The sequence below is a fragment of the Prunus mume genome, linkage group LG8 (genome assembly GCF_029339155.1).
Source record: "Prunus mume cultivar Tortuosa linkage group LG8, ASM2933915v1, whole genome shotgun sequence".
NCBI classification, from domain to species: Eukaryota; Viridiplantae; Streptophyta; class Magnoliopsida; order Rosales; family Rosaceae; genus Prunus; species Prunus mume.
Window position 1 is genome coordinate 23,406,468 of NC_142705.1, and position 22,442 is coordinate 23,428,909.

At 40.6% G+C, this 22,442-nt stretch overlaps 3 protein-coding genes across 3 annotated transcripts; 2 read left to right on the forward strand and 1 right to left on the reverse strand.

The window, feature by feature from the left end:
• The first annotated feature begins 698 nt into the window (after positions 1-698).
• LOC103339044 (polygalacturonase-like) lies at positions 699-9,563 on the forward strand. Its single transcript, XM_089043096.1, has 4 exons — positions 699-1,109; positions 8,170-8,459; positions 8,724-8,952; positions 9,267-9,563. The coding sequence occupies exons 1-4, from the start codon at positions 702-704 to the stop codon at positions 9,483-9,485; spliced, it is 1,146 nt and encodes a 381-aa protein (XP_088899222.1). The 5' UTR covers positions 699-701; the 3' UTR covers positions 9,486-9,563.
• A 281-nt stretch (positions 9,564-9,844) lies between these two features.
• On the reverse strand, positions 9,845-13,780 carry CSD3 (copper/zinc superoxide dismutase 3). The gene is made up of 7 exons (XM_008242310.2): positions 13,613-13,780; positions 13,418-13,519; positions 13,167-13,262; positions 13,030-13,061; positions 12,776-12,851; positions 10,171-10,224; positions 9,845-10,028 (listed from the first exon to the last, which is right to left on the reverse strand). The coding sequence occupies exons 1-7, from the start codon at positions 13,692-13,694 to the stop codon at positions 10,000-10,002; spliced, it is 471 nt and encodes a 156-aa protein (XP_008240532.1). The 5' UTR covers positions 13,695-13,780; the 3' UTR covers positions 9,845-9,999.
• A 4,531-nt stretch (positions 13,781-18,311) lies between these two features.
• LOC103339038 (tubulin alpha-3 chain) lies at positions 18,312-22,216 on the forward strand. The gene is made up of 5 exons (XM_008242311.3): positions 18,312-18,728; positions 19,971-20,185; positions 20,271-20,470; positions 21,038-21,546; positions 21,748-22,216. Exons 1-5 carry the CDS (start codon positions 18,616-18,618, stop codon positions 22,058-22,060), a joined length of 1,350 nt encoding a protein of 449 aa, XP_008240533.2. The 5' UTR covers positions 18,312-18,615; the 3' UTR covers positions 22,061-22,216.
• Positions 22,217-22,442: the final 226 nt, after the last annotated feature.

Sequence of the window (22,442 nt, forward strand, 5' to 3'; positions counted from 1 at the left end):
CATGCTTGGTTTTTCAACTCAAATTTGACCATTGAACGCTCTAATTAAAAGTACTATTGGACAGAGAAGAAGGTGCATGAAGTGGCTGAGCGAAACGGAACTCAAGATCATCGTCGTTATCATTGTCATCTGTGCGCCGAGAAGCCATGATCCGAGGCGATCACTGCTGCGACTTTATCTAAGAGAGAGAGAGAGTGAGAAAGGGGGAGATCTGATTTTGGAAGGTTTTTAAACAAAAAAAGTAAAATTATATTTTTACCTTTATAATTTAGACATGCCTAATGAATTTGGGCCTCCTCTTTGGCTATATCCAAAACAAAATTTGATTCATGTGTATCAAATCCTTATTAGTAAAGATTATTATGTCTAATACCTAATTTTTCTATTTTCTTTCTGAATATGATACATTAATTTCTTAGAACCCACACCATCCTCTATACAAATATAAATATATTATACAAACATCCCTTATATATCAACATAGCTAGTTAGCTAATTATTGCATATATGCATGTACCATATAGACTATAAATACCCCAACACTCTTCATTCCTTCCACCAAAATTTGACTTTTCATTCATTACCATCAAACATCAGTATTTTAATTTCTCTCTTACTCCCTCTCACACAGAAAAAAAAAAAAAGGGAGAGAAGGAAAAATGGTGAATGTTACAAATTGTCTTTACAGAGTTGTAGTACTGATGATTCTACAATCACTGGTTGCTGAGAGTGCATTCATTTACAATGTCCTAAGTTTTGGAGCTAAGCCTAATGGTACAACGGATTCCACCCAAGCTTTTGTGGATGCATGGTCTGCAGCTTGTGCCTCCAACGATTCCACTACCATAAGTGTACCAAAAGGGAGGTATTTGCTTCCCTCTGCTATCAAGTTTAGCGGTGACAAATGCAAAACCCTAGATATTACTTTCCAGATCGACGGAACGTTGATTGCTTCATCTGATTACCGTATTCTAGGCCAAGCTAACAACTGGCTCAGCTTCGAACGAGTTACCGGTGTTTCCATCATTGGAGGCACACTTGATGCCAAAGGTACCGCCTTGTGGGCTTGCAAGTTAGCTGCAAGCACTGGTTGTCCCAACGGAGCCACGGTCAGTAATTTGCTTCTCCTGGTCAAAGAATCTCACGGGAGAATATTCGCTTCTAGATCCTTCAACCTTCGATCTTCCTTCTCTCTCTTCCTCGATTCCTGTAAAACAGATTGGAGTAAATAGACCACACCCGGGGGGTGTTGGCCAAAGGCCCTCCGATGCCTAAGTTAGTTCGAGTGTTTGTAGGAAAACAATAGCTAAGCAAAGGGTACGGAGTAGTGTTTATGTAGGGTGTGAACCGGGTGGCCGGAGCCGTGTGTGGTGGCCGGAGCCGTGTGGAGAAAATATGGAGAGTGGAGAGGGAGAAAGAGAGAGCTTCGGGTATTTTTCTCGGGTATTAGGAGTAGGTTTAGATGTACCTTGAATGATGAATGAAGTCATCTATTTATAGGAGCCTCGGGGCTAGGGTTTCGTAGAGAATATGCTGAGTTTATTCTCTACCCAAATTCGTAGGGATCGAGTCGGACTAAGATAATATCTAATTAAATGATATTATCTCTTTTTATGGAGATAATATATGAGATAATGACATTATCTTCTCTTTATTAGGATAATATCTTAATTAATGATATTATCTTATTAAATAAAGATAATATCATGTTAATTAAGATATTTATCCCAATTAATTAATTGGCCAGATAAACTGGTTCAATTAATTAATTAAAAGAGATAATCTTCTTTTCCACGTGGCGAGTGTGATTGGAGACGAAAATATCTGCTCCCACAAATGCCCTCACCTCGGCATGGCGCTTGTGGCATGTAGGAGATGAAATTATTTTTCGGTCTCCAAGCTGTATGCAGGCTTTTTGTAGATAGGATTACTAATTGGCGTAGGCTTCTGATGTTCTTGGAGTTGGATTCCCAATAGGAATAAGCTTGTGATTCCTTCTTGACCTGAGTTGTCCAACTTATACAAATACAGGGCTTCTCTTCACTCTTTCTTACATTGCAAACTTAACTTCTCTACTTTCTAGCTTGAGAAAGATCTTGGAGAATTTTGTACTGCTTGTCGAAGAGAGGAGTTGCCGTGCATCCCAAAGTAAGTCGAGCACGTAAATTTTTCTTTGTCTTCTCTTTTTCAAGGCGAGGACCAGTTGGGTGGGACTAGGCTGGTTGTCGTCGTGTGGCGGCCAAAGGCGATTAGTCGGTGACGGCCGGGCGGCTCTTGGCGACGATCGAGAAAGTTGGTGGACTGCCTCCTGCTAAGGATGTCGATAGATGGAAGCGAGATGGTTCGAGCCTTGATGATCACTGCTGGACATGAGAGTGTTTGCTAAACTCCTAAAGAGGAAGGCTGATGTCAAGTCTTGAGCTCAAGCTGATGAGTTTGGAGATCGTGATATGCTCCGTAAAGTAGTGTGCGCGATCTAGCTCACTTGTTGAGAGGCAAAGAGATCGGATGCTTCTTTTTGAAATTCGAGTCGTTTGTACTAGTCGAAGATTGGAAGTCGATCTGGGCAGTTTGCTCATCCATCCAACCATCATGTTTCAACTGTTGAGTCACGAGCAATCAAGCGTGGAGTTGATTCGACGTCGCAAATTCCTTTGGAAGTGAGGTTGGCGGAGGCTAGGAAAGCAAGAGAGTCATCTGCCCGAGCGAAGGTCCTTCAACTTCAGCCGGTGATCCAAAGGTTGAAAAATCTAGCCTGCGGATGCGAGCGTGTCGATCTGCTAAAGACGCAATTTCTATCAAGTCCATCCTCTTGTCTTTGAGTGGTTGACCAAATCCGTCAGTGCGATCTTGGTGCTTTCTCAAGTCTTTCTTTGGAAAACAAAGGAAGCAACATTTCTTCTCCTTCAAAAAGGAGGTGGGGCAGACGTTGAGGATCGGCGGTGGAGGCTGAGAGTGTGGTGATTAGACAGAGCCATTTGAAGTGGTGTAGATCGAGGATCTCCTGCTGGCGTCTCGAATAGATGAAGACTTCTTTATCTCTTTTAGCTTTTGTAGTCTGCTTTCTCATTTAGAGTAATTGGTCTTGCCTGATCGTCTTCTTTTTGTTGAACTTTGGCCAGTTGGTCACTTTACTAAGGAAATTTCAGTTATTTTTTCAACTTCAATTTGCATAGTGTCTTGTGAACTGCTTGAGTGCTTCTGGGTTGAGGCATGTTTTGCCTACGTCCGGAGACGTGTCAATGAGGTGGCCCGTTTGGCCTATGTCCGGAGACGTGTCGATGAGAGTGACCCGTTTGGCCTACGTCCGGAGACGTGTCGATGCGAAAGTGACCCGTTTGGCCTACGTCCGAAGACGTGTCGATGTGTGTGACCCGTTTGGTCTCGTCCGGAGGCGTGTCGATGAGTGACCCGTTTGGCCTACATCCGAAGACGTGTCGATGCGATAGTGGCCCGTTTGGCCTACGTCTGGGGACGTGTCGATGTGTATGACCCGTTTGGCCTACGTCCGGAGACGTGTCGATGTGTGTGGCCCGTTTGGCCTACGTCCGGAGACGTGTCGATGATGGTGACCCGTTTGGCCTACGTCCGGAGACGTGTCGATGATAGTGGCCCGTTTGACCTACGTCCGGGGACGTGTCGATGTGTATGACCCGTTTGGCCTACGTCCGGAGACGTGTCGATGAGTGTGGCCCGTTTGGCCTACGTAGAGGCGTGTCGATGAGAGTGACCTTTGGCCTACGTCCGAAGACGTGTCGATGATAGTGGCCCGTTTGGCCTACGTCCGGGGACGTGTCGATGATGGTGACCCGTTTGGCCTACGTCCCAAGACGTGTCGATGTGTATGACTCGTTTGGCCTACGTCCAGAGACGTGTCGATGTGTGTGGCTCGTTTGGTCTACGTCCGGAGACATGTCGATGATAGTGGCTCGTTTGGCCTACGGGGACGTGTCGATGTGTATGACCCGTTTGGCCTACGTCCGAGACGTGTCGATGTGTGTGGCTCGTTTGGCCTACGTCCGGAGACGTGTCGATGATGGTGACCCGTTTGGCCTACGTCCGAAGACGTGTCGATGAAGTGACCCGTTTGGCCTCGTCGGAGGCGTGTCGATGAAAGTGACCCGTTGGCCTACGTCCGAAGACGTGTCGATGTGTGTGACCCGTTTGGTCTACGTCCGGAGACATGTCGATGATAGTGGCTCGTTTGGCCTACGTCTGGGGACGTGTCAATGATAGTGGCCCGTTTGGCCTACGTCCGGAGACGTGTCGATGTGTGACCCGTTTGGCCTACGTCCGGAGACGTGTCGATGATAGTGGCCCGTTTGACCTACGTCCGGGGACGTGTCGATGTGTATGACCCGTTTGGCCTACGTCCGGAGGCGTGTCGATGAGTGTGGCCCGTTTGGCCTACGTCCGGAGACGTGTCGATGAGAGTGACCCGTTTGGCCTACGTCCGACGTGTCGATGATAGTGACCCGTTTGGCCTACGTCCGGGGACGTGTCGATGTGTATGACCCGTTTGGCCTACGTCCGGAGACGTGTCGATGTGTGTGGCCCGTTTGGCCTACGTCCGGAGACGTGTCGATGATGGTGACCCGTTTGGCCTACGTCCGAAGACGTGTCGATGTGTATGACCCGTTTGGCCTACGTCCGGAGACGTGTCGATGTGTGTGGCTCGTTTGGCCTCGTCCGGAGACGTGTCGATGTGTGTGGCCCGTTTGGCCTACGTCGGAGACGTGTCGATGATGGTGACCGTTTGGCCTACGTCCGAAGACGTGTCGATGATGGTGACCCGTTTGGCCTACGTCCGAAGACGTGTCGATGAGTCCATGAGTAACATCAAAAGTAACTTGTCTTCAATGAAGGTGAGGAAGGCTTGGTCGCCTGCTTAGAGCCGAGCTGATAGGTGAAGAGCTTCATGGATAGTACCCTTGGAGGTGATGGGTATTTAATTGTCTTAGAACTTCCTTCCATTGAAAGATGATGAAAGGTTCGTCTTCCACAACTTGGTAGCTAGTGACGGCTTAAGAGACGGAAGTCGCCTGCTTGATCTTTCTCTTTGCCCCTGGTAGTCGGGTTCGGGCTTTTGGAGTCGCTAGGATCGTGTTGATCCATATGACCTTTTTCATTGAGGTTCATCGTTAGCATTTGCGTCACAATCCTTGATTTCTGGATAGCCCTCCTTGCGATGAATTCGTACAATGGCCGTCTCGACTAGATCTTCAAGGTGCCTTTTCCAGGCGAAGCGATCGTTTGTGTAATGACCATGCCCTTCATGGAATGTGCAGTATCTACTGGTATCCTTCTTGGTTGGGTTTCCCTTTAAAGGCGATGGTTTCTTCAACCAAGGCATGTCTTTTACTTGGGCCAAGATCCGGTGTATCGGGATAGTGAACTTGGTGTAGCTCTCATTCTTTGAAGCACCTCCACGAGGCATGATCTCGCTTGCGTTCTCTTGGCTTGACTGCTCAGCTACTTGATCACCTTCTTCGTGGCGATCCGGTCGTCGTCCCATAATGCGTAGCGCTCTGCTATAGCGAAGACTTCTACCAGTGTTTGGCGAGGATAGATGGTCAGCTCGCGTCAGCTCACATTCGATTGGCAACCCTCTCTTGAAGGCAGAGGACGCAATTTGGTCATCACATCCTACAATGTTTGCCCTCTCCGCTTTGAACCTCTTGATGTAGTCTCGCGAGGGATTCAATGGACTTCTTGTGCAGGTTGAGCAGGATGGTGAGATTCTTCTTGATTGGCCAGATAAAGTGTATTCTTTAGTGAAGACATAGGCAAGCTCCTTGAAACGTTGATCGACCGGATGGCGGTGTGGAACGATCTGGTACATTCCTCGCAAGGTCATTGCAAACGCCTTGCACATCAGTGCATCGTCGGCCTTGTGGAGGATCATGACACTTTTGAAGTGTTTTAGGTGGCTCTCGGGATCGGAATCTCCCTTGAAATGCGTAAGCGAAGGCGCGAGAATCGCCGGAGGAGCAGCCTGCTCGATTTCAGGGGTGAAAGGAGTAGAGATCGCCTGGTCCATCTCCTTACGTAGTGCATCCTCGAGGTTCCCGCTAGTCTTTAAGTCTCGAAGTCGGTCATTCACAAGCTTCTCAACGTCTTCCGCGCGCATTGCTGGTCGATCACGTTGGCGACTTTTGCGATTCGGCGACGCCGATTGACCTCCTCGTTGGTCGCGCGGGTCGGTCCTCTCGTCCGCGCTGCCTAGGAGGCGTGTTGGTGGATGCGCTTGCGAGGAATTTTCTGCAGCTTGACGGCGGCGTTGGAGTGCCTCTCTTCACAATCCTCATTGCGATGGTTCTGGGTTGACCTCCTGGGGCCTAGCCTTTCGTGAATATTTCTGTGAGTGGGCGTGGGCGCCTATCTTCACGATCCTCATTGCGGTGATTGTCGGTTTGATCTCCCGAGCCTAGCCTTTGAAGCACATTTCCTGCGGGCCCAAGCGAGCACGGGCGTCAAGTCGTGGGCCGAGCCTTTCGCACGTTGCTGCGTGTGGCTTGCAAATGCTTGCGACATGTCGGCAAGCGATCCGTGGTTGTACATCGCCTTGTCCGCTCGCTCTGCTCGACCGCGTGGTGCCGTTGGCCCCCACGATCGTTAAATCTATTCTTCTCTCTTCGCCTGGTTGTCCAAGGCCAAGATTTTGAGCCATGCTTATTTGATTAATGAGCTGCCTCATAAGAGCATTTTGGTCGTCCATTCTTTGAGCTAGCTGGTCGACTTTGAGTTGAGATCTGTGACTTTGTGGATCGGGAGGAGAGAAGCGTGTGGAGCCCAATTGCACATGGCCTAGGGTTTCATTGGACGTGTACCCAAAAGCGTGCGTCGAGCGTGGAGGCAATGGAGGGAACGGAGGGTTGCTCCAAGACCGGGCCTAAATCGGTGGTGGTAACGAGCCCACCTTGATGGGAGGGTCCACCATGTTCGTGCGGCAGTGCCACGGAGGTTGCTAGATCCGGTTGCGGGTCCGGTAGGTGGCACGGTGGCGAGAGGTGGTGGTGCCACCATGTCGATCGCGGGATCGTGGGTGGAATGGCTTTGGGCCATCTCGGATCGAGCCGCGGCGGTTTTGCTCCTAGTGCGTTTGCTTCCAACCATGGTTGTTTGGAAGGCTTGGTAGATTGGAAAATAGGAGGAACGGATTCCTTGAGCACGCGTTGAGTATAACTCGTGCTCTCAATGAAAGCACCAAATGTTTGTGCAAATAATCTCACGGGAGAATATTCGCTTCTAGATCCTTCAACCTTCGATCTTCCTTCTCTCTCTTCCTCGATTCCTGTAAAGCAGATTGGAGTAAATAGACCACACCCGGGGGGTGTTGGCCAAAGGCCCTCCGATGCCTAAGTTAGTTCGAGTGTTTGTAGGAAAACAATAGCTAAGCAAAGGGTACGGAGTAGTGTTTATGTAGGGTGTGAACCGGGTGGCGGGAGCAGTGTGTGGTGGCGGAGCCGTGTGGAGAAAATATGGAGAGTGGAGAGGGAGAAAGAGAGAGCTTCGGGTATTTTTCTCGGGTATTAGGAGTAGGTTTAGATGTACCTTGAATGATGAATGAAGTCATCTATTTATAGGAGCCTCGGGGCTGGGTTTCGTAGAGAATATCTGAGTTTATTCTCTACCCAAATTCGTAGGGATAAGTCGGACTAAGATAATATCTAATTAAATGATATTATCTCTTTTTATGGAGATAATATATGAGATAATGACATTATCTTCTCTTTATTAGGATAATATCTTAATTAATGATATTATCTTATTAAATAAAGATAATATCATGTTAATTAAGATATTTATCCCAATTAATTAATTGGCCAGATAAACTGGTTCAATTAATTAATTAAAAGAGATAATCTTCTTTCCACGTGGCGTGTGATTGGAGACGAAAATATCTGCTCCCAACGGAGCCACGGTCAGTAATTTGCTTCTCCTGGTCAAAGAATTTTTTATCATGCTATAGTATTAAACATTCAATTTGTGATTGTGTACCAACATAGCAACAATTAGTAATTTATCTTTTTCTTGTAATGATAATTCTTGTGTAAGCTTGTGGTCTAAGTTACCCTACAAGTATCTTCATCATGTTCTCTTACTCATTTCTTTTAAGTTTCTTCCTATTGACTAAGAACTAATTGAACTACCACTCGTCCAATGCAGAGTCTGAGATTTACAAACTCCAAAAACATTAGCATCAATGGACTAACGTCATTGAACAGCCAAATGTTCCACATTGTGGTAAACGGTTGCCAAGATGTTTACATTCGAGGAGTCAAAGTCAATGCGGCTGACAATAGCCCAAACACTGATGGAATCCACGTCCAGTTGTCAAGAAATGTTGCAATTTTCAACACATCCATCAAAACTGGTGATGATTGCGTCTCTATTGGCCCTGGCATGAAGGACTTGTGGGTCGAACAAATATCATGTGGACCTGGCCATGGCATTAGGTTAGATTTTAGCTCCTGCTTTGCATAGCTATGTAGTATATATATTAAGGTTGCAATTAAACCACTTAATTATTGTTAGTATTAGCATTGCCATCGGGGTCTAGCCTCGTGAAAAGAGTCTTGACTTGCAGACCAATGGTCTCAAGTTCAAACTCCGTGGCACATTAACAGTTTGTGAGAGAAAATCCCGCCCCCTCATCTCTTGTATGAAAAAATAGTTGGTATTAGCATTGGCTTATGCATGCATGGGTGTGGTGATTGCAGCATAGGAAGTTTGGCCAAAGACTTGGAAGAGGAAGGAGTTCAAAATGTGACGGTTAGAAACGCAATCTTCAAGGGTACTCAAAATGGGCTGAGGATCAAGTCTTGGCCTAGACCTAGCAGCGGCTTTGTCCAAGGTGTTCAATTTATTGACGCTGTAATGCTTAATGTCCAAAATCCTATTGTAATTGATCAAAATTACTGCCCACGCAATATCAACTGCCCCGCTCAGGTAATAAAACTAAGTAATTTGTACTATTTTGATGTTATATTATCATATCAAATGGATCCACCCCAATATTAGTTTGGGACTAGTGAGGAATTTGACGATGCCACCACCGGTTGGTTGGGTCGTCTCCTGCCTGTGTTTCCCCTAGGCTTTGTATTTGTATGTCCTGTTTTTCTGGTTGCAGTTGTCCATTAGCTTTGGACTCTAGCATTATATCTTTGGCATTTAGCCCTGGTATTGTAATTCCAGTTTGACAAAAAAAAAAAAAATGGAAACTGTGTCTGATGCACATATTTCCATCTCTGTTCAATCTACAGGCATCAGGTGTGAAAATCAGTGACGTATTGTACCGAAACATTCAAGGAACATCAGGAAGAGCAGTAGCAATAAAATTGGATTGCAGCGCAACAAATCCATGCAGTGGGATACGACTCGAAAACGTGAGTTTGACCTACCGGAATCAAGTGGTTCAATCACATTGTACCAATGTAAATGGAAATACTTCTGGCATTGTTCAACCAAATAGTTGTCTGTAATACTGAAGAACAGATTATGCGTGAAGTACTTGTACATAAGATATTCACACATTTTGCAAGTGAGTAGTGAGTATCGGTGCATTAATATAATTTTTTTTTTCCAAAGCATTAATATTCTTTCATTGTATTCTAAATATAAAAGCATAAGAATATCCTGTGGATTTCAATATTGCTAGAGATAGCATGTACATATATATCATTTCACGTGATATATAGTCTTACTGAACTTGCAATTTACTTCTCTAAGTTACTTGTATAACAAACAGAACTTTCAAGTTGGTCTACATTGATAGTTTTGCCAGTTTACTAAGCAAAAAAGCGCACTCAAGAGGGAAAGAATGGTTTTCTCAAAACCGAACTTAACGAAGAAGCACGCATTAATTTTCCAAGTAAAGCATTCCTATACCAATATAATAATATTATTACAAGATTATAGAACACTGAACACATATGGAAAGAGAGAGGACTAAACCACATTTATTAGGTTGTGTATCTGCCCCATAAGCAATTCTCTCTAAACAGATGACTTAAGGCCAATGATACCTGCAAAAAAGTCAATGTAACAATTATAGGAAAGAGTTTGGGGGATGAAAAGGGGAAAGGGGGAGAAACAATACCCCTACTACTGGCTTTTGAAGAACAATTTTCTTGCATCAACAAAAGGCTAGAGAAGTGAAATACATACCACATCCAACTCTTGCTCCTGCATTCCCGGTAGTCTTGCTGAGTTCATGTCCACCTGTTGCATTAACAATAACAGACATCAGGGAACAGCTTCCATGGTGGACATGAATCAGAAGATAAATCCACAGTACTGCAATTTGTACTAGAAAACAGAAATTTGAAATAACTGAAGATGGCAGAGCAAGTTATTGCAGAAAAGGCAGAAGCCAATTTGGCAGTGTTTTTAATTTCTTAGCACCATTGTGCCAAGTATAAATCATCGTTCTGTATGTCATGTGAGGAGATACTAAACAAATTACAAAAAAATTTCACCAGTTTCTCCACTTCAAGCTTTCAGTGAATCCTTTCACTCCTAAAGGGAGTTCATATTCAAGATAGCGCATATTTTTTCCCTACTCTTGGCGCATTCCAGTTCCAAATATCACATATACAAAACTTTCCAAATTTCATATCTGCAGCCAAGTGGGGAGCCAGGGACCAAGGCAATTGATCCAAAATAAACTCCTTAACTAAAATAAAAGCAGCAGTTTCTCAACAGAAGCGTAGAATGCAAATTATATATATATATATATATATATATCTTCCTCTCTCATCTCTCAATTTGGTTAGTAAGAAATCTACCATTTATGTAGCTTAATAGTAAGAAATTAATTTCACTTTTGCATGAAAACCTTCACATCAATCATCAGGACATTACCCCTGGGATTGATCCCAGACAACAAAACTTAAAGGAGTATCTATATCACAGCTCCAACAATTTGAACTGTCCAGATCTATAAAGTAATATGGTACTGTAGTATCATAACATCATGGAAACATTCGAACAAAAACATACCAGCATAAAGCATGATATTAACTATCACAGGACAAAAGGAAAAGTACTGCAAAAAAACATATGATTTTAAACATAATGAGAGTAACAAGTAAATTCACCCACTTCTAAAACTCTTGAATTCTAAACAAAGTGCCAAGAGATGTGCAAGAGAAATTATTTCTCACGTGTAAAGACCTAAGTAATTGGACTCAACTAGGTGGATGAGCACTTCATAAAATGTTGTGTGATTGACACAGACATGGCACAAGTGAAATAAAATTTCATGGCATGATAATAAGAACCATGAAATTTTATTTAGACTTTTACTCTGAGAGGATTGGCATCTTTGTGATATAAGCTCAAAAAGATGCTTTGCAAAATCACAAAACATTCATCAATTGTATTACAGTATGTAATTAGCCTTACATGATTAATGACTTCCAAAAGAAAATATTTTGAACGTCACTACAGAAGGTTTCAATCCCCATGGAAAGAAAAACCATCGCTACCAAATGGGTAACCCAACCTCTCCTCTACCCCTGGCCCTTCCTCCTCTCCCATCCCTGCATATGTGCATCATGTTGCCTTTTCATGTGCCCAATTTGGACAGAGATCTTGTGCTTAACAATTATACTCACACCCAATGCGTAAAATATCTGAATGATATTTGTATATCAGAGTCGAAGCTTTCCGTTGCTGCTTGTTTGGTTTGCAATTGGTATGGTTTACGATGTGTGTGTGAGAGAGAGAGAGAGAGAGAGAGATGGAATGGGGCGAGGGAGACAGGGGTGGGCAGTGTGGGGCTAGGGGAGGAGGGAGGTGACATGAAATTTATAGTTAAGACCCACACCACAGGTCTCAGCATATTTTGAAGCATGTGAAAATCCATAGTGGCAAGATATAATTCATGATTCTGTTTGTCATAACCTAAACAAAGTATTAAAAAATTTCCAAGGGAAATAATCTTCCAGTTCCTCCCCTTCAAGCTTTCAATGAATCATTTCACTCCTAAAGGGAGTTTCATCTTCAAGATGGCTCACAGTTTTCCCCTCCTATTAAAGCATTTCCACCAGTTCCAAAGTATTACAGATTTAAAATCTTCCAAAACGAGCTCCTCAACAAAAATAAACGCAGCCATTTCTCAACAGAAATATAGATGCAGATTAACCCTCTCTCTCTTCATCTCTCTCAATCTCAATCTATCTTTATTGGGTAAGTAAGAAATATATGATTAATGTTAGCATAATGGTAAGGAATAAAGTTAGAAGCTATGGACATCACAGCAATCTGATAAAACCATATGATACTGCAGTACCAGTCTCATGGAATCATTCAAACGAAAAAACACCAGCACCAAAACCCGATCCGCATCCATGGTATTAACAATAGCAGCACAAACCGGAAAAGAATGCATAGAATTTATTATAAAAACGCATGATTTCAGACACACTGAGAAGGGCAACACAACAGGTAAATTCACCCACTTTTCTAAAACTCCTGAAGTCAAAATGAAGTGATAAGAGATATGCTAGTGAAATTATTTCTAAAGTATGAAGAGCTAAGGAGACAACTTTTTGAATCAAAGAGGTGAACAAATGCTTCTTAGATGTAGTGTGATTGACAAAAACCTGACAAAGTGAAGGAAAAAATTTCATCGCATGATGATAAGAACAACCATAATAAAGTCTAAATGCGATGAGATTGACACCTTTGCAATATAAGCTCCAGAAGATGCTATGAAAGTGCAAATGTATTAAGCAAACAATCATCCAAACAAATTGTACATTCTTACCTTTGCCAAGATCATCAGGATCAGCATGCACTACAACTGCCCTCCCAAGAATGGAATGAGGTCCGCTTAGTGGAATCTAAAATTGATATCAAGAACTTAGATTATAGGAAAAGGGGAACAGGAATCCAAACAAATAAAATGATTTCATTGGCAATAATATGCTAACATTGTAGATAACTTATGACATATATATCAGATAGACGCCATGTTATCATTTTAGAGGATTTGAGTGAACAGAAAATGAATCAAATTACCTGCCAGTCCTTAAGAGAAACCTCAGCAACTCCTGCAGAGTGCAAATTTAGTAAAATACTGAGCTGTATGTATCTGAGGAACCATTCCATCTGGTGTACAATAATACATTACACACAGAAACCAATACTTTTCATACCATCTGGGCCTGCAGCAACGTTACCCAAATCACCTGCGTGACGCTCCTTATCTGAAGGAGCTCCATGGTCCTTCTTCAGTGGATTAAAATGAGGTCCTAATAAAAACCAACATCAAAATATAAAACTTTAGTAGTTTACCAACAGTGAACCAAGAAAAACAAATGAGAAAATTAAAGCCCATTAAAGAAAAAGCCAACATTGAAAATTGAGAATTAAAGCTGAAAAGTATAGAGAGATGGAAATCTTTTACCAGTGGAATTGCAACCATTGGAGGTATCACCAAGAGCGTGAATATGGAAACCATGGAGGCCCGGAGAGAGCCCAGTAATTCTCCCTTTTACTTGTGTAGGCCCTGTTTATATTTAAATTACCAACAATTAACAAAGAAACCAAGAAAAGCACACACGCCGCACAGAGAGAGAGAGAGAGAGAGAGAGTGAGAGACCGCTGGCATCCTGAACGAAATGAAGAGAGCCTCGGACTTTGGAATCTCCAGTGATAAGAGCAACTGCTTTCACACTACCCATGTCTTCTGCTTCCTCTGCCTCCTGTTTTTTTTTTTTTTGGACAAAATCCTCTGCCTCCTATTTCACGAGTTTCCTGTCTTTTCTACTCGACTCCAACGTAAGCTATATATGTCTTAGAGTTTTTCTATTGGGTTATTCGCAGCAATGGTCTATCAATTATATCCGTCGTTATATTTGGGTCACTGAATTCAATTATTAATTGTAGAGGCCACTTAAATATGTGTTTTATTGCACCAGTAATCCTTCTGTCAAATTCTGTTAAATTTTCTGTCAAAAATGAGGATAAATTCGGAAATTCGCCTTCCTCTCTTGAAACTATGAAATTTTTTATGCAAAAAAAAAAAAAAAAAAACTTTCCTTTCTAATCTCTTTTAATGTTTATATACATATTACATGGCAATTCTATTTGAAGTCTCATCCAAATAACTACAATTGGATACATGAAGCAGACGAACAATGACTTCAGGAAAATTATTTTTCACACCAACACCGCGATGACCTCGAATTGAAAGGCTGAAGTAAATGATATTTGCTATTTCAGAAGTGCTAAGAGTCTGTGGATAGCTCCCTAAAGGAAGCTGATGGTCCTTTGCTCCACAGCCCTCCCCTTCCTCCACAACCCTCCATTGCCGTAACCCAATCCTTGCTGACACCAAAAAATTCAATTAAAAAGATGCCGCACAGCAACAAGAATGTTTTCAAATATTCATAATAAACACCTTCAGACTAGCAAACAGATTCAAGATCTCTCATTTTACCTTCAGACCAACCCTTCTCCTAAATCACGTCGGTCTTCCATAATCTTCGAACCCAATTCAAATACACCAATTTAAAACCCGACCCTATTGCAAGAGCCACTAAATCTAACTTATGGGTGCTAAAATTTGTAGACTTTTGAAACAAAAATGAAAAAGGGTAAGTGCTGAAATGATGAATCTTTGGACCTCCCCGAGGGAGCAAACAAGAATGGAAGGTTGAACCATAGGTTCGGCACAAGAGGAATCTTTCTTAGACTCGGTTCGCCATTAGTTTGCAAACCATCAAGAGGTTGAGAGGGAAGAGGGGTTGGTGGGTTAGGGTTTTGAAGTTTTGTGTAGCAGATATGTGGGAATTTTTATTATTTGATATTCAATTTGAATTTCCGAATTTACTCTCACTTTTGACAGAAAATTTAACAGAACTTGACGGAAGGACTACTGGTTAAACAAAACACATATTTGAGTGACCTCTGCAACTAATAATTAAGTTCAGTGATCCAAATGTAACTACGGGTATAGTTGAGGGACCATTGCTGCGAATAACCCTTTTCTATTTAAACCTACACTTCTTTTGTTCACCCACATTCTAAGTTCACCTCACTATTTTCCTAAACTACCCCCTAAATACATATCTAGCAGAAGAAAAAAATTTTTAAAAACTCATCAACCTCACACACCCCACACCCCATTATCTTGCCCCTCACTACTCTAAGTTTACTAATTTGCCCTAACATAAAATGACTAAAAAAGATACATTGACTTGTGAAACAAATGCATTTTTAATAAGTGCACCTTACTCACCATATCCAACCCTAATTAAATGCAAGCGAAAGCCATCAAAAGTTAAAGAGATGTTTGGCCGGAAGCCACCAAAGGGTTAAAGAGGTGATTCGGCAGAGGCTGCTTTGAAAATGTTTTTAAGGAAAAAGAACATAAAGAATCTATTAAAAATATTAGACATTTAAAAATTAGGAAAGGTATCTTAATCTATATTTTGCATATCTGGTTTTAAGTTCTAACCATCCAACCCAATACAAGAGATCTTTTGAAGACCACCTCATGAAATCATGTTATAAACAAGATCACCAAATAAAATGGTTCTTTCTGAATTAAAGATGAGGGGGAGGGAGGAGGGAAAGGGGTGAACTTAACCATACCCTCTAAACTTTGACCTGCTATACCCCCTTACCTTATGTTATTTTTTAATTTCTTTTCATAAATTCAAATATGAGACTTTTGAATGTGAAGAACCCAGCTCAATCCTTGTTCATATTGAAAAAGTAATATATAGGAATTAATGAATTCTAAAGCAACATGGAGCTGTGGAGAACTTTGATGAAAAATTAAAGTGAAGGAATCCACATGGATATGGTTATAAATTTACAAAACCAACAAAATGGGAAAAGAATATGTTATCCCAATATTCACTCACAACAAAGATGAAGATGAAAAAGATGAAAAATAGTGTATTCGGTGCAAGTGGTTTGGTGGTTTAATAGTGTTCGACAACCAACTCTTGAATGGTATTATGGTGTTATGTAATAGTGCATTAGGGCGTACCAGGGGTATTTTTGGTAACTAAATAGAGTGTACTTAGTTAACTTTACTTTTTGATTAAAATATTGTGGTGTACTTAGATCATAGGGTGTATTCAGTTAATTTTAAGGTTCATTTAGCAGCACTCGTCTAGAGTTTTTCTATTTAAACCTGCATTTCTTTTGTTCACCCCACATTCTAAGTTCATCTCACTATTTTCCCAAACTACCCCCTAAATACATATCTAGTAGAAGAAAAAAAATTAAAAAAAATTAAAAAAACTCATCAACCTCACACACCCCACACCCGCTATCTTGCCCTTCACTACTCTAAGTTTACCTCAACCTCACATTACTTAAAGAGATAAAAACATTGTTGTCAAATGTGTAGCAGCATAGAGAATGAACTAGGAGGTTTTGTGAAGAGAAGATGTGAGTGTAGTAGGTTTGTAGAGAAGTTTGTGTTTTTCTAAAACTTAATATGAAGAATGGTGGGGTGTATGTATAGATGTACTAGGGTTAAATATTAAGTTGGATGACCTTTTTTGTCTTTTTACACAATAATAAAACTTTAAGAGCTTAATGATTTAAGTATTTGGGTGAACAAAGAAAAGTATGAGATATAAATAGAAAAAACTCTATGTTTATCCAATTCACCAATTATTTTGTTGGTTTTTCAGTTGCCACTCATAGTCCGCGGAGAGATGTTCGCAATTACTACCACAGGAAAGCCGCTCCCCTACCCTTATCTCTAAAGGGGCCCGTAGCTTTTCTTGGCTTAGGCTTCCAACTGAACTTACTTTATGGCCTTACCACCTGCCCCGCTAGCAGAAGCTAAGTGATTGAAAAGCGCGCTAAGAAACGTCTCAACTTAGGTCCGATGTACATTTTGTTGAGAATAAAATCCCCAATGTTTAGGAGATTGTACATACCATAATTATTGTAATCCCATCATATATGGATCAACCTTAATTCTAGCATAGCAGTAACTTATTTCCTAGAATAGCACTTTGTTGTAGCCATATATGCATATGTATTTGTACATTGAATCAATTATCAAATAAACAATTCATTCTCCAATTTTATTACATTTTAGTCCTCAAATTCACAAAATGACTAATGTAGTCCCTTAACTCCACTTTCGTTAGAAATGATGGTTCAACCATCACATCTGCTACTTTTTCGTCTACCAAAGAGATATGGAGGAAATTTTCGTCTAGGAAAAGGTACGGAGGAAATGACAAAAATGATCTGGTTTTGCTGCTTGTTGCTTTTTCTTTTTGTTGTGCAAGTGATAATCTACTTTAAATTCATTTAAATTATGGGAAGGGGAATTCGAATTCTAATGCAGAGTGGAGAGCACATCTGCTCTAGCCAACTTAACTAAGCTCATATCTGTGTTGTTTGTTCTTTGTTAAAATAACATGAGAATATGCAAAGTGCGGGGCGACAAGAGGATCCAAACATCTGTTAACATAGCCCAGCAACAGTTGGCTCTGGGTGTGAAGGACCCAAACTATTAAAAAAAAATATTCATTTTTGTTAAATAATTAATTGAATGGATCTCTGGACTATAACTACTAATTTTATATTTTCATATTTACCCACCAGAAAAAGAAAACCCAATAGTTAATAGTTATATATTTGATAAGGCTAAATTGTAGCAATGGTCATTTGACTATGACCCAACTTTTCTTTTTGTCCCTCATGTTGCAAAATTATCATGGTCGTCCTTCAATTAGATCTCGCGTGCACCATTAGTTCTTTCCGTCAATTCTGTTTGTTTTTCCTTTAAAATTGATCACATGTTAAGCACATGATAGATATTTTAGGGATAACTAAGACTTTTACCTAGCCACCACCTCCTTCTACCTAAACCCAACCGCACGCCATCCTTTTCCCCACAAAGATGCCCTTCCATCTACCTCACCGACCTAGCAACCCAAACCATCCCAGATGGCTCAAAGCCTCCAGCACCTTTTGGTGATAAATTCCAAGTCTCCTCTGGTATGTCAACCACTTCCCCTCCAAACCATGATGAATTTTATCTGGACATAGTAAAATGCATCAGCATGGTTTTCTTTGCCTTGCCCAACCGATGAGGTGTAGCTCAACTTTGAGTGGCTCAAGAACTCCTTATCCTCTCCAAAAGTCAACTTGATGTTAAATCAACTTCCCCAATCATTAAACCCTCCTTCCCCACATGCTGGGCTGATTTTTTTAATGAGTTTCTTTATCTAATAAATATTTTATATGGGATATCCTAATTTGCTCTTAATTTTAATAGAAAATTAACTTTTATTGAATGAAAAAACTGATAATGCAACACGAGAAATTGAAGGATGGCCATAATAATTTTGTGACACGAGGGGCGAAAAATAAAGTTGGGCCTTATTTTTTAGAACCATGCTATTGGTAGCAACTACTAATAATTTATTTCGTTAATTTTGTTTTGTTTTTGGGTGAACTCTCTGTTCTGGTCCGTCGTCATTGATTGAGATTTGAGATCGTTTCTTTGGCAATTGCCATTGAAGAGCAGAAACGTCGATCCTTTGAAATTGTATTTGTTGATTGTTTCTTCCTTTATCTTTCATTGGCATTTGTAATTGTGATTGATCCGATAGAGAAATGAGGGAGATAATAAGCGTACACATAGGACAAGCAGGGATCCAAGTTGGGAATGCCTGCTGGGAGCTCTACTGCCTTGAACATGGAATTCAACCTGATGGCATGATGCCGAGGTATATATATATTAATCATTGATTTGGGTTTTTTGGTTTTAATTTTTTATTTTTATTTTTATTTCAGTTTTTGTAATTGTCGCTTTCCATTGGGGTGCTGTTTATAGAACTTCAATATATTCTTCAGAAAATGATTCTTTTATCTTTTCTAATTGTAATAGTTTTGGGTTTTTGGATTCAAATTGTCCTAGTGTTTGAGATATTGTTTGTACAATTGGGAATTGGCTTATATTTGGGCAATTAATTGCAACAATCTAGTAGATCACAATTTGATTAACCCGAATTCACCATTGTTTCATTTAGTTAGTTGTTTGTTTCCCTTTTTTTTTGGTGGAAAAGAAAATAAAAGAAACAAACATGGCTTGAATCGAAAGGTATTCATGAAAATGGAAATGTGAAGAATCTTATAATGTGATCAAGAAGCTTATGCCAATTCATTTTACTTCTTGATCATTATTGTTGTTGTAATTCCAATTTAGAGGAATCTTGAATGAACTTTGGAGTTAATTGAGGAAAAGACTCACTTTGTTTATCTCTGCGTTTTGTAAATCTTGAATGGAATCATGAAATATATATATATATATATATATTGGGAAAACAGTTGGAATCTATTAAGATTGAACTAGTAACTGTGTTGTCTTGTTGAGACTTTTGCCACTAAATCTACTCTTTCAATATAAGTGCCAGTTTCAATTTCTTTTTTTCTTGCTTAGCTCTCTTCTGTTGCTAATCTATCATAAGGTAACATCCAAAGATACAAAATTGAAACACAATCTGGAATCATCTATTTATATCGATGCCTTCCTACCCAATTTTCTAACCATTGATTGGTGAATGCCTGTTTATGAGTTTGCCTGTGACTCAACGTGGTTTGTAAGTGGTCTGGGTATGCATGTTATTTTCCATTCTTCTGCTGATTTGTATGAGATTGTTCACTCAAGATATCTTTCTTTAGTGGTTTCGTGTGTTATATATTCATAACTGGTATTTGGTGCGGTCTTCAGTAGTAATATTGTTTTGATCTCTCAAACAATGCATTTAATTTTGTTTTGTTTTCTCTTTTTTACTTTGATTTCTTGAGTAATTATTATAAAGTCAGCTTTCAATTCCTTATTTGCAGGTATACTTTAATATTTATGGATTTTAATGTTAAAATTTATTTTCGTGATTGAGAAAAAACTCACCATGAGATTTATTGAATGGATCGTTTCTGGTCTTAAGAAGGTTTATATGTGAATGCAGTGACACCACTGTTGGTGCGGCACATGATGCTTTTAACACCTTCTTCAGCGAAACCGGTTCTGGCAATCACGTGCCTAGAGCTATATTTGTTGATTTGGAACCCACGGTTATTGATGAAGTCAGAACTGGGACTTACAGACAACTGTTTCATCCTGAACAACTTATTTCTGGCAAAGAAGATGCTGCTAACAATTTTGCCAGAGGACACTATACAGGTTTATGAATTTCTATTGCACTGTCAAACTGGCATTTCCTTCTATTATTTTAGTTATAACTGGTTTTCTCTGTTGAATGCTACAGTGGGGAGGGAAATTGTGGACCTATGCCTTGACAGGGTGAGAAAATTAGCTGATAATTGCACTGGTTTGCAAGGGTTTTTGGTCTTTAACGCTGTTGGTGGTGGCACTGGTTCTGGTTTGGGGTCACTACTTCTGGAACGATTGTCTGTCGATTATGGGAAGAAGTCAAAACTTGGTTTCACCATTTATCCTTCTCCTCAGGTACATACTCGAAAAATTTACAGGTTATGATTTGGATGGAATCATTGAACTTTTATTGCTAAAACTAGTATTTATGAACACAACACAACTTGTCTTTTTCTTATAAATTTTGTAAGCAATATCAGTTTCAATGTTTTATTTTAACGAATTAGTTCTGCTAGCATGGGAATAAATCTTTAGAAAAAGATAGGTCTTAAATTTTGTATGCAATATCAGTTTCAATGTTTATTATACTGCAGGTTTATTCTCATCTGTAGAGACAATATAAATGGTTGGTAGAAACCTAGGAAAGATGACTACTTTGAGAATGACAATTCTTATAAGCTTTTCATTCGGTTAATTTTCACATCTTCTCACTTTTTTCATCTGGTTCCACTTAATGGGTTTTCAGTTCTTAATATTACACTATGCATACCAAATCTGAAACTAGAGAGTTTATACTTCACCGTTATTCTCATCTGGAGAGACAACATAAGTGATGGGCAGAAACTTAGGAAAGATTACTTCTTAATACTGTTGAACTATGCATGTGTGGCTTTCTCCAGCAACTAATCTCAAAATGTCCAGGTCTCCACTGCTGTTGTAGAACCTTACAATAGCGTGCTCTCCACGCATTCTCTCCTTGAACATACAGACGTGGCTGTGCTTCTGGACAATGAAGCCATTTATGATATCTGTAGGAGATCTTTAGACATTGAAAGGCCGACATACACCAACCTGAATAGATTAATATCCCAAATAATCTCTTCTTTGACCACTTCTTTGAGGTTTGATGGTGCCATTAATGTAGACATTACAGAGTTTCAAACTAACCTTGTCCCATATCCTCGTATCCACTTTATGCTCTCATCTTATGCCCCTGTAATCTCCGCCGCAAAGGCTTACCATGAGCAACTATCAGTTCCTGAGATCACAAGTGCTGTATTTGAGCCCTCAAGTATGATGGCCAAGTGTGATCCGAGGCATGGGAAGTACATGGCATGCTGCTTGATGTACCGTGGTGACGTTGTACCAAAGGATGTAAATGCTTCTGTAGCTACCATTAAGACAAAGCGAACAGTTCAATTTGTAGACTGGTGAGTAGAGCTTCCGTACATCTAGTTTCGTTAAAATATAAGCCTAAATAATACTTGCACCAAAATTGATGAATTGGGACTTGCTTTATTATTGGTTTAATAATTTCAGTTCTTGCAGTTCTGACACAGGCTCTTTTAAAAATTAAGCTTGCACGACAAACGTTTATTTGATGAATGAGTTCTCCATGTTGATACTTTCAGGTGCCCAACTGGTTTCAAATGCGGTATTAACTACGAGCCCCCTTCAGTGGTGCCAGGTGGTGATCTTGCCAAGGTGCAACGAGCAGTTTGCATGATAAGCAACAACACTGCCGTCGCTGAGGTGTTCTCCCGAATTGACCATAAATTCGACCTTATGTATTCCAAGCGGGCATTTGTGCATTGGTATGTAGGTGAAGGGATGGAGGAAGGTGAATTCTCGGAAGCCCGTGAGGATCTTGCTGCTCTTGAAAAAGACTATGAGGAAGTTGGAGCAGAAGGTGCTGATGACGAGGGTGAAGGGGAAGATTACTAAAACTTAATACTTTGGGATTCAGAAGCTTTCTGTCTCTTCCTTATTTTGTTTCTCTAGCTGCATGTTTTTATGTTCATCTTTTGAATGACATGTACGTTGTGTTATGGAAAAATGCATGATAAGCAAAAGACTCGAAACAAGTTTTACCTTTATTGATTATCCCTACTCCATCCACCATGTCCTTGCATAAGAGGAAGGTTTCCACACCGTCCTAGGACCAACCAATTATGTTCTCTAGCTTCTGGTAGTCCATTGTTGTATGTCTTATTAGTCCTTGAATTTAGACCGGATTTGCATTTGAGTACCTAATTGTAAGAAGTGCCTTGGTGCACTAGATCAAAGTCGTGGAAGGTGAGAGTTTATGTGTTTATTTATGGTGAAT

Coding starts and splice junctions, on each gene's coding strand:
- CSD3 (XM_008242310.2), bottom strand. CDS start 13,694: ATGGGTAGTGTGAAAGCAGTTGCTCTTATCACTGGAGATTCCAAAGTC. Junction 12,852..13,029: donor TTTCTCTTAAGGACTGGCAG/GTAATTTGATTC, acceptor TATCAATTTTAG/ATTCCACTAAGCGGACCTCA. Junction 10,029..10,170: donor AGGAGCAAGAGTTGGATGTG/GTATGTATTTCA, acceptor ACTTTTTTGCAG/GTATCATTGGCCTTAAGTCA.
- LOC103339038 (XM_008242311.3), top strand. CDS start 18,616: ATGAGGGAGATAATAAGCGTACACATAGGACAAGCAGGGATCCAAGTT. Junction 18,729..19,970: donor CCTGATGGCATGATGCCGAG/GTATATATATAT, acceptor ATGTGAATGCAG/TGACACCACTGTTGGTGCGG. Junction 20,471..21,037: donor CCATTTATCCTTCTCCTCAG/GTACATACTCGA, acceptor CAAAATGTCCAG/GTCTCCACTGCTGTTGTAGA.
- LOC103339044 (XM_089043096.1), top strand. CDS start 702: ATGATTCTACAATCACTGGTTGCTGAGAGTGCATTCATTTACAATGTC. Junction 1,110..8,169: donor GTTGTCCCAACGGAGCCACG/GTCAGTAATTTG, acceptor CGTCCAATGCAG/AGTCTGAGATTTACAAACTC. Junction 8,953..9,266: donor ATATCAACTGCCCCGCTCAG/GTAATAAAACTA, acceptor TTCAATCTACAG/GCATCAGGTGTGAAAATCAG.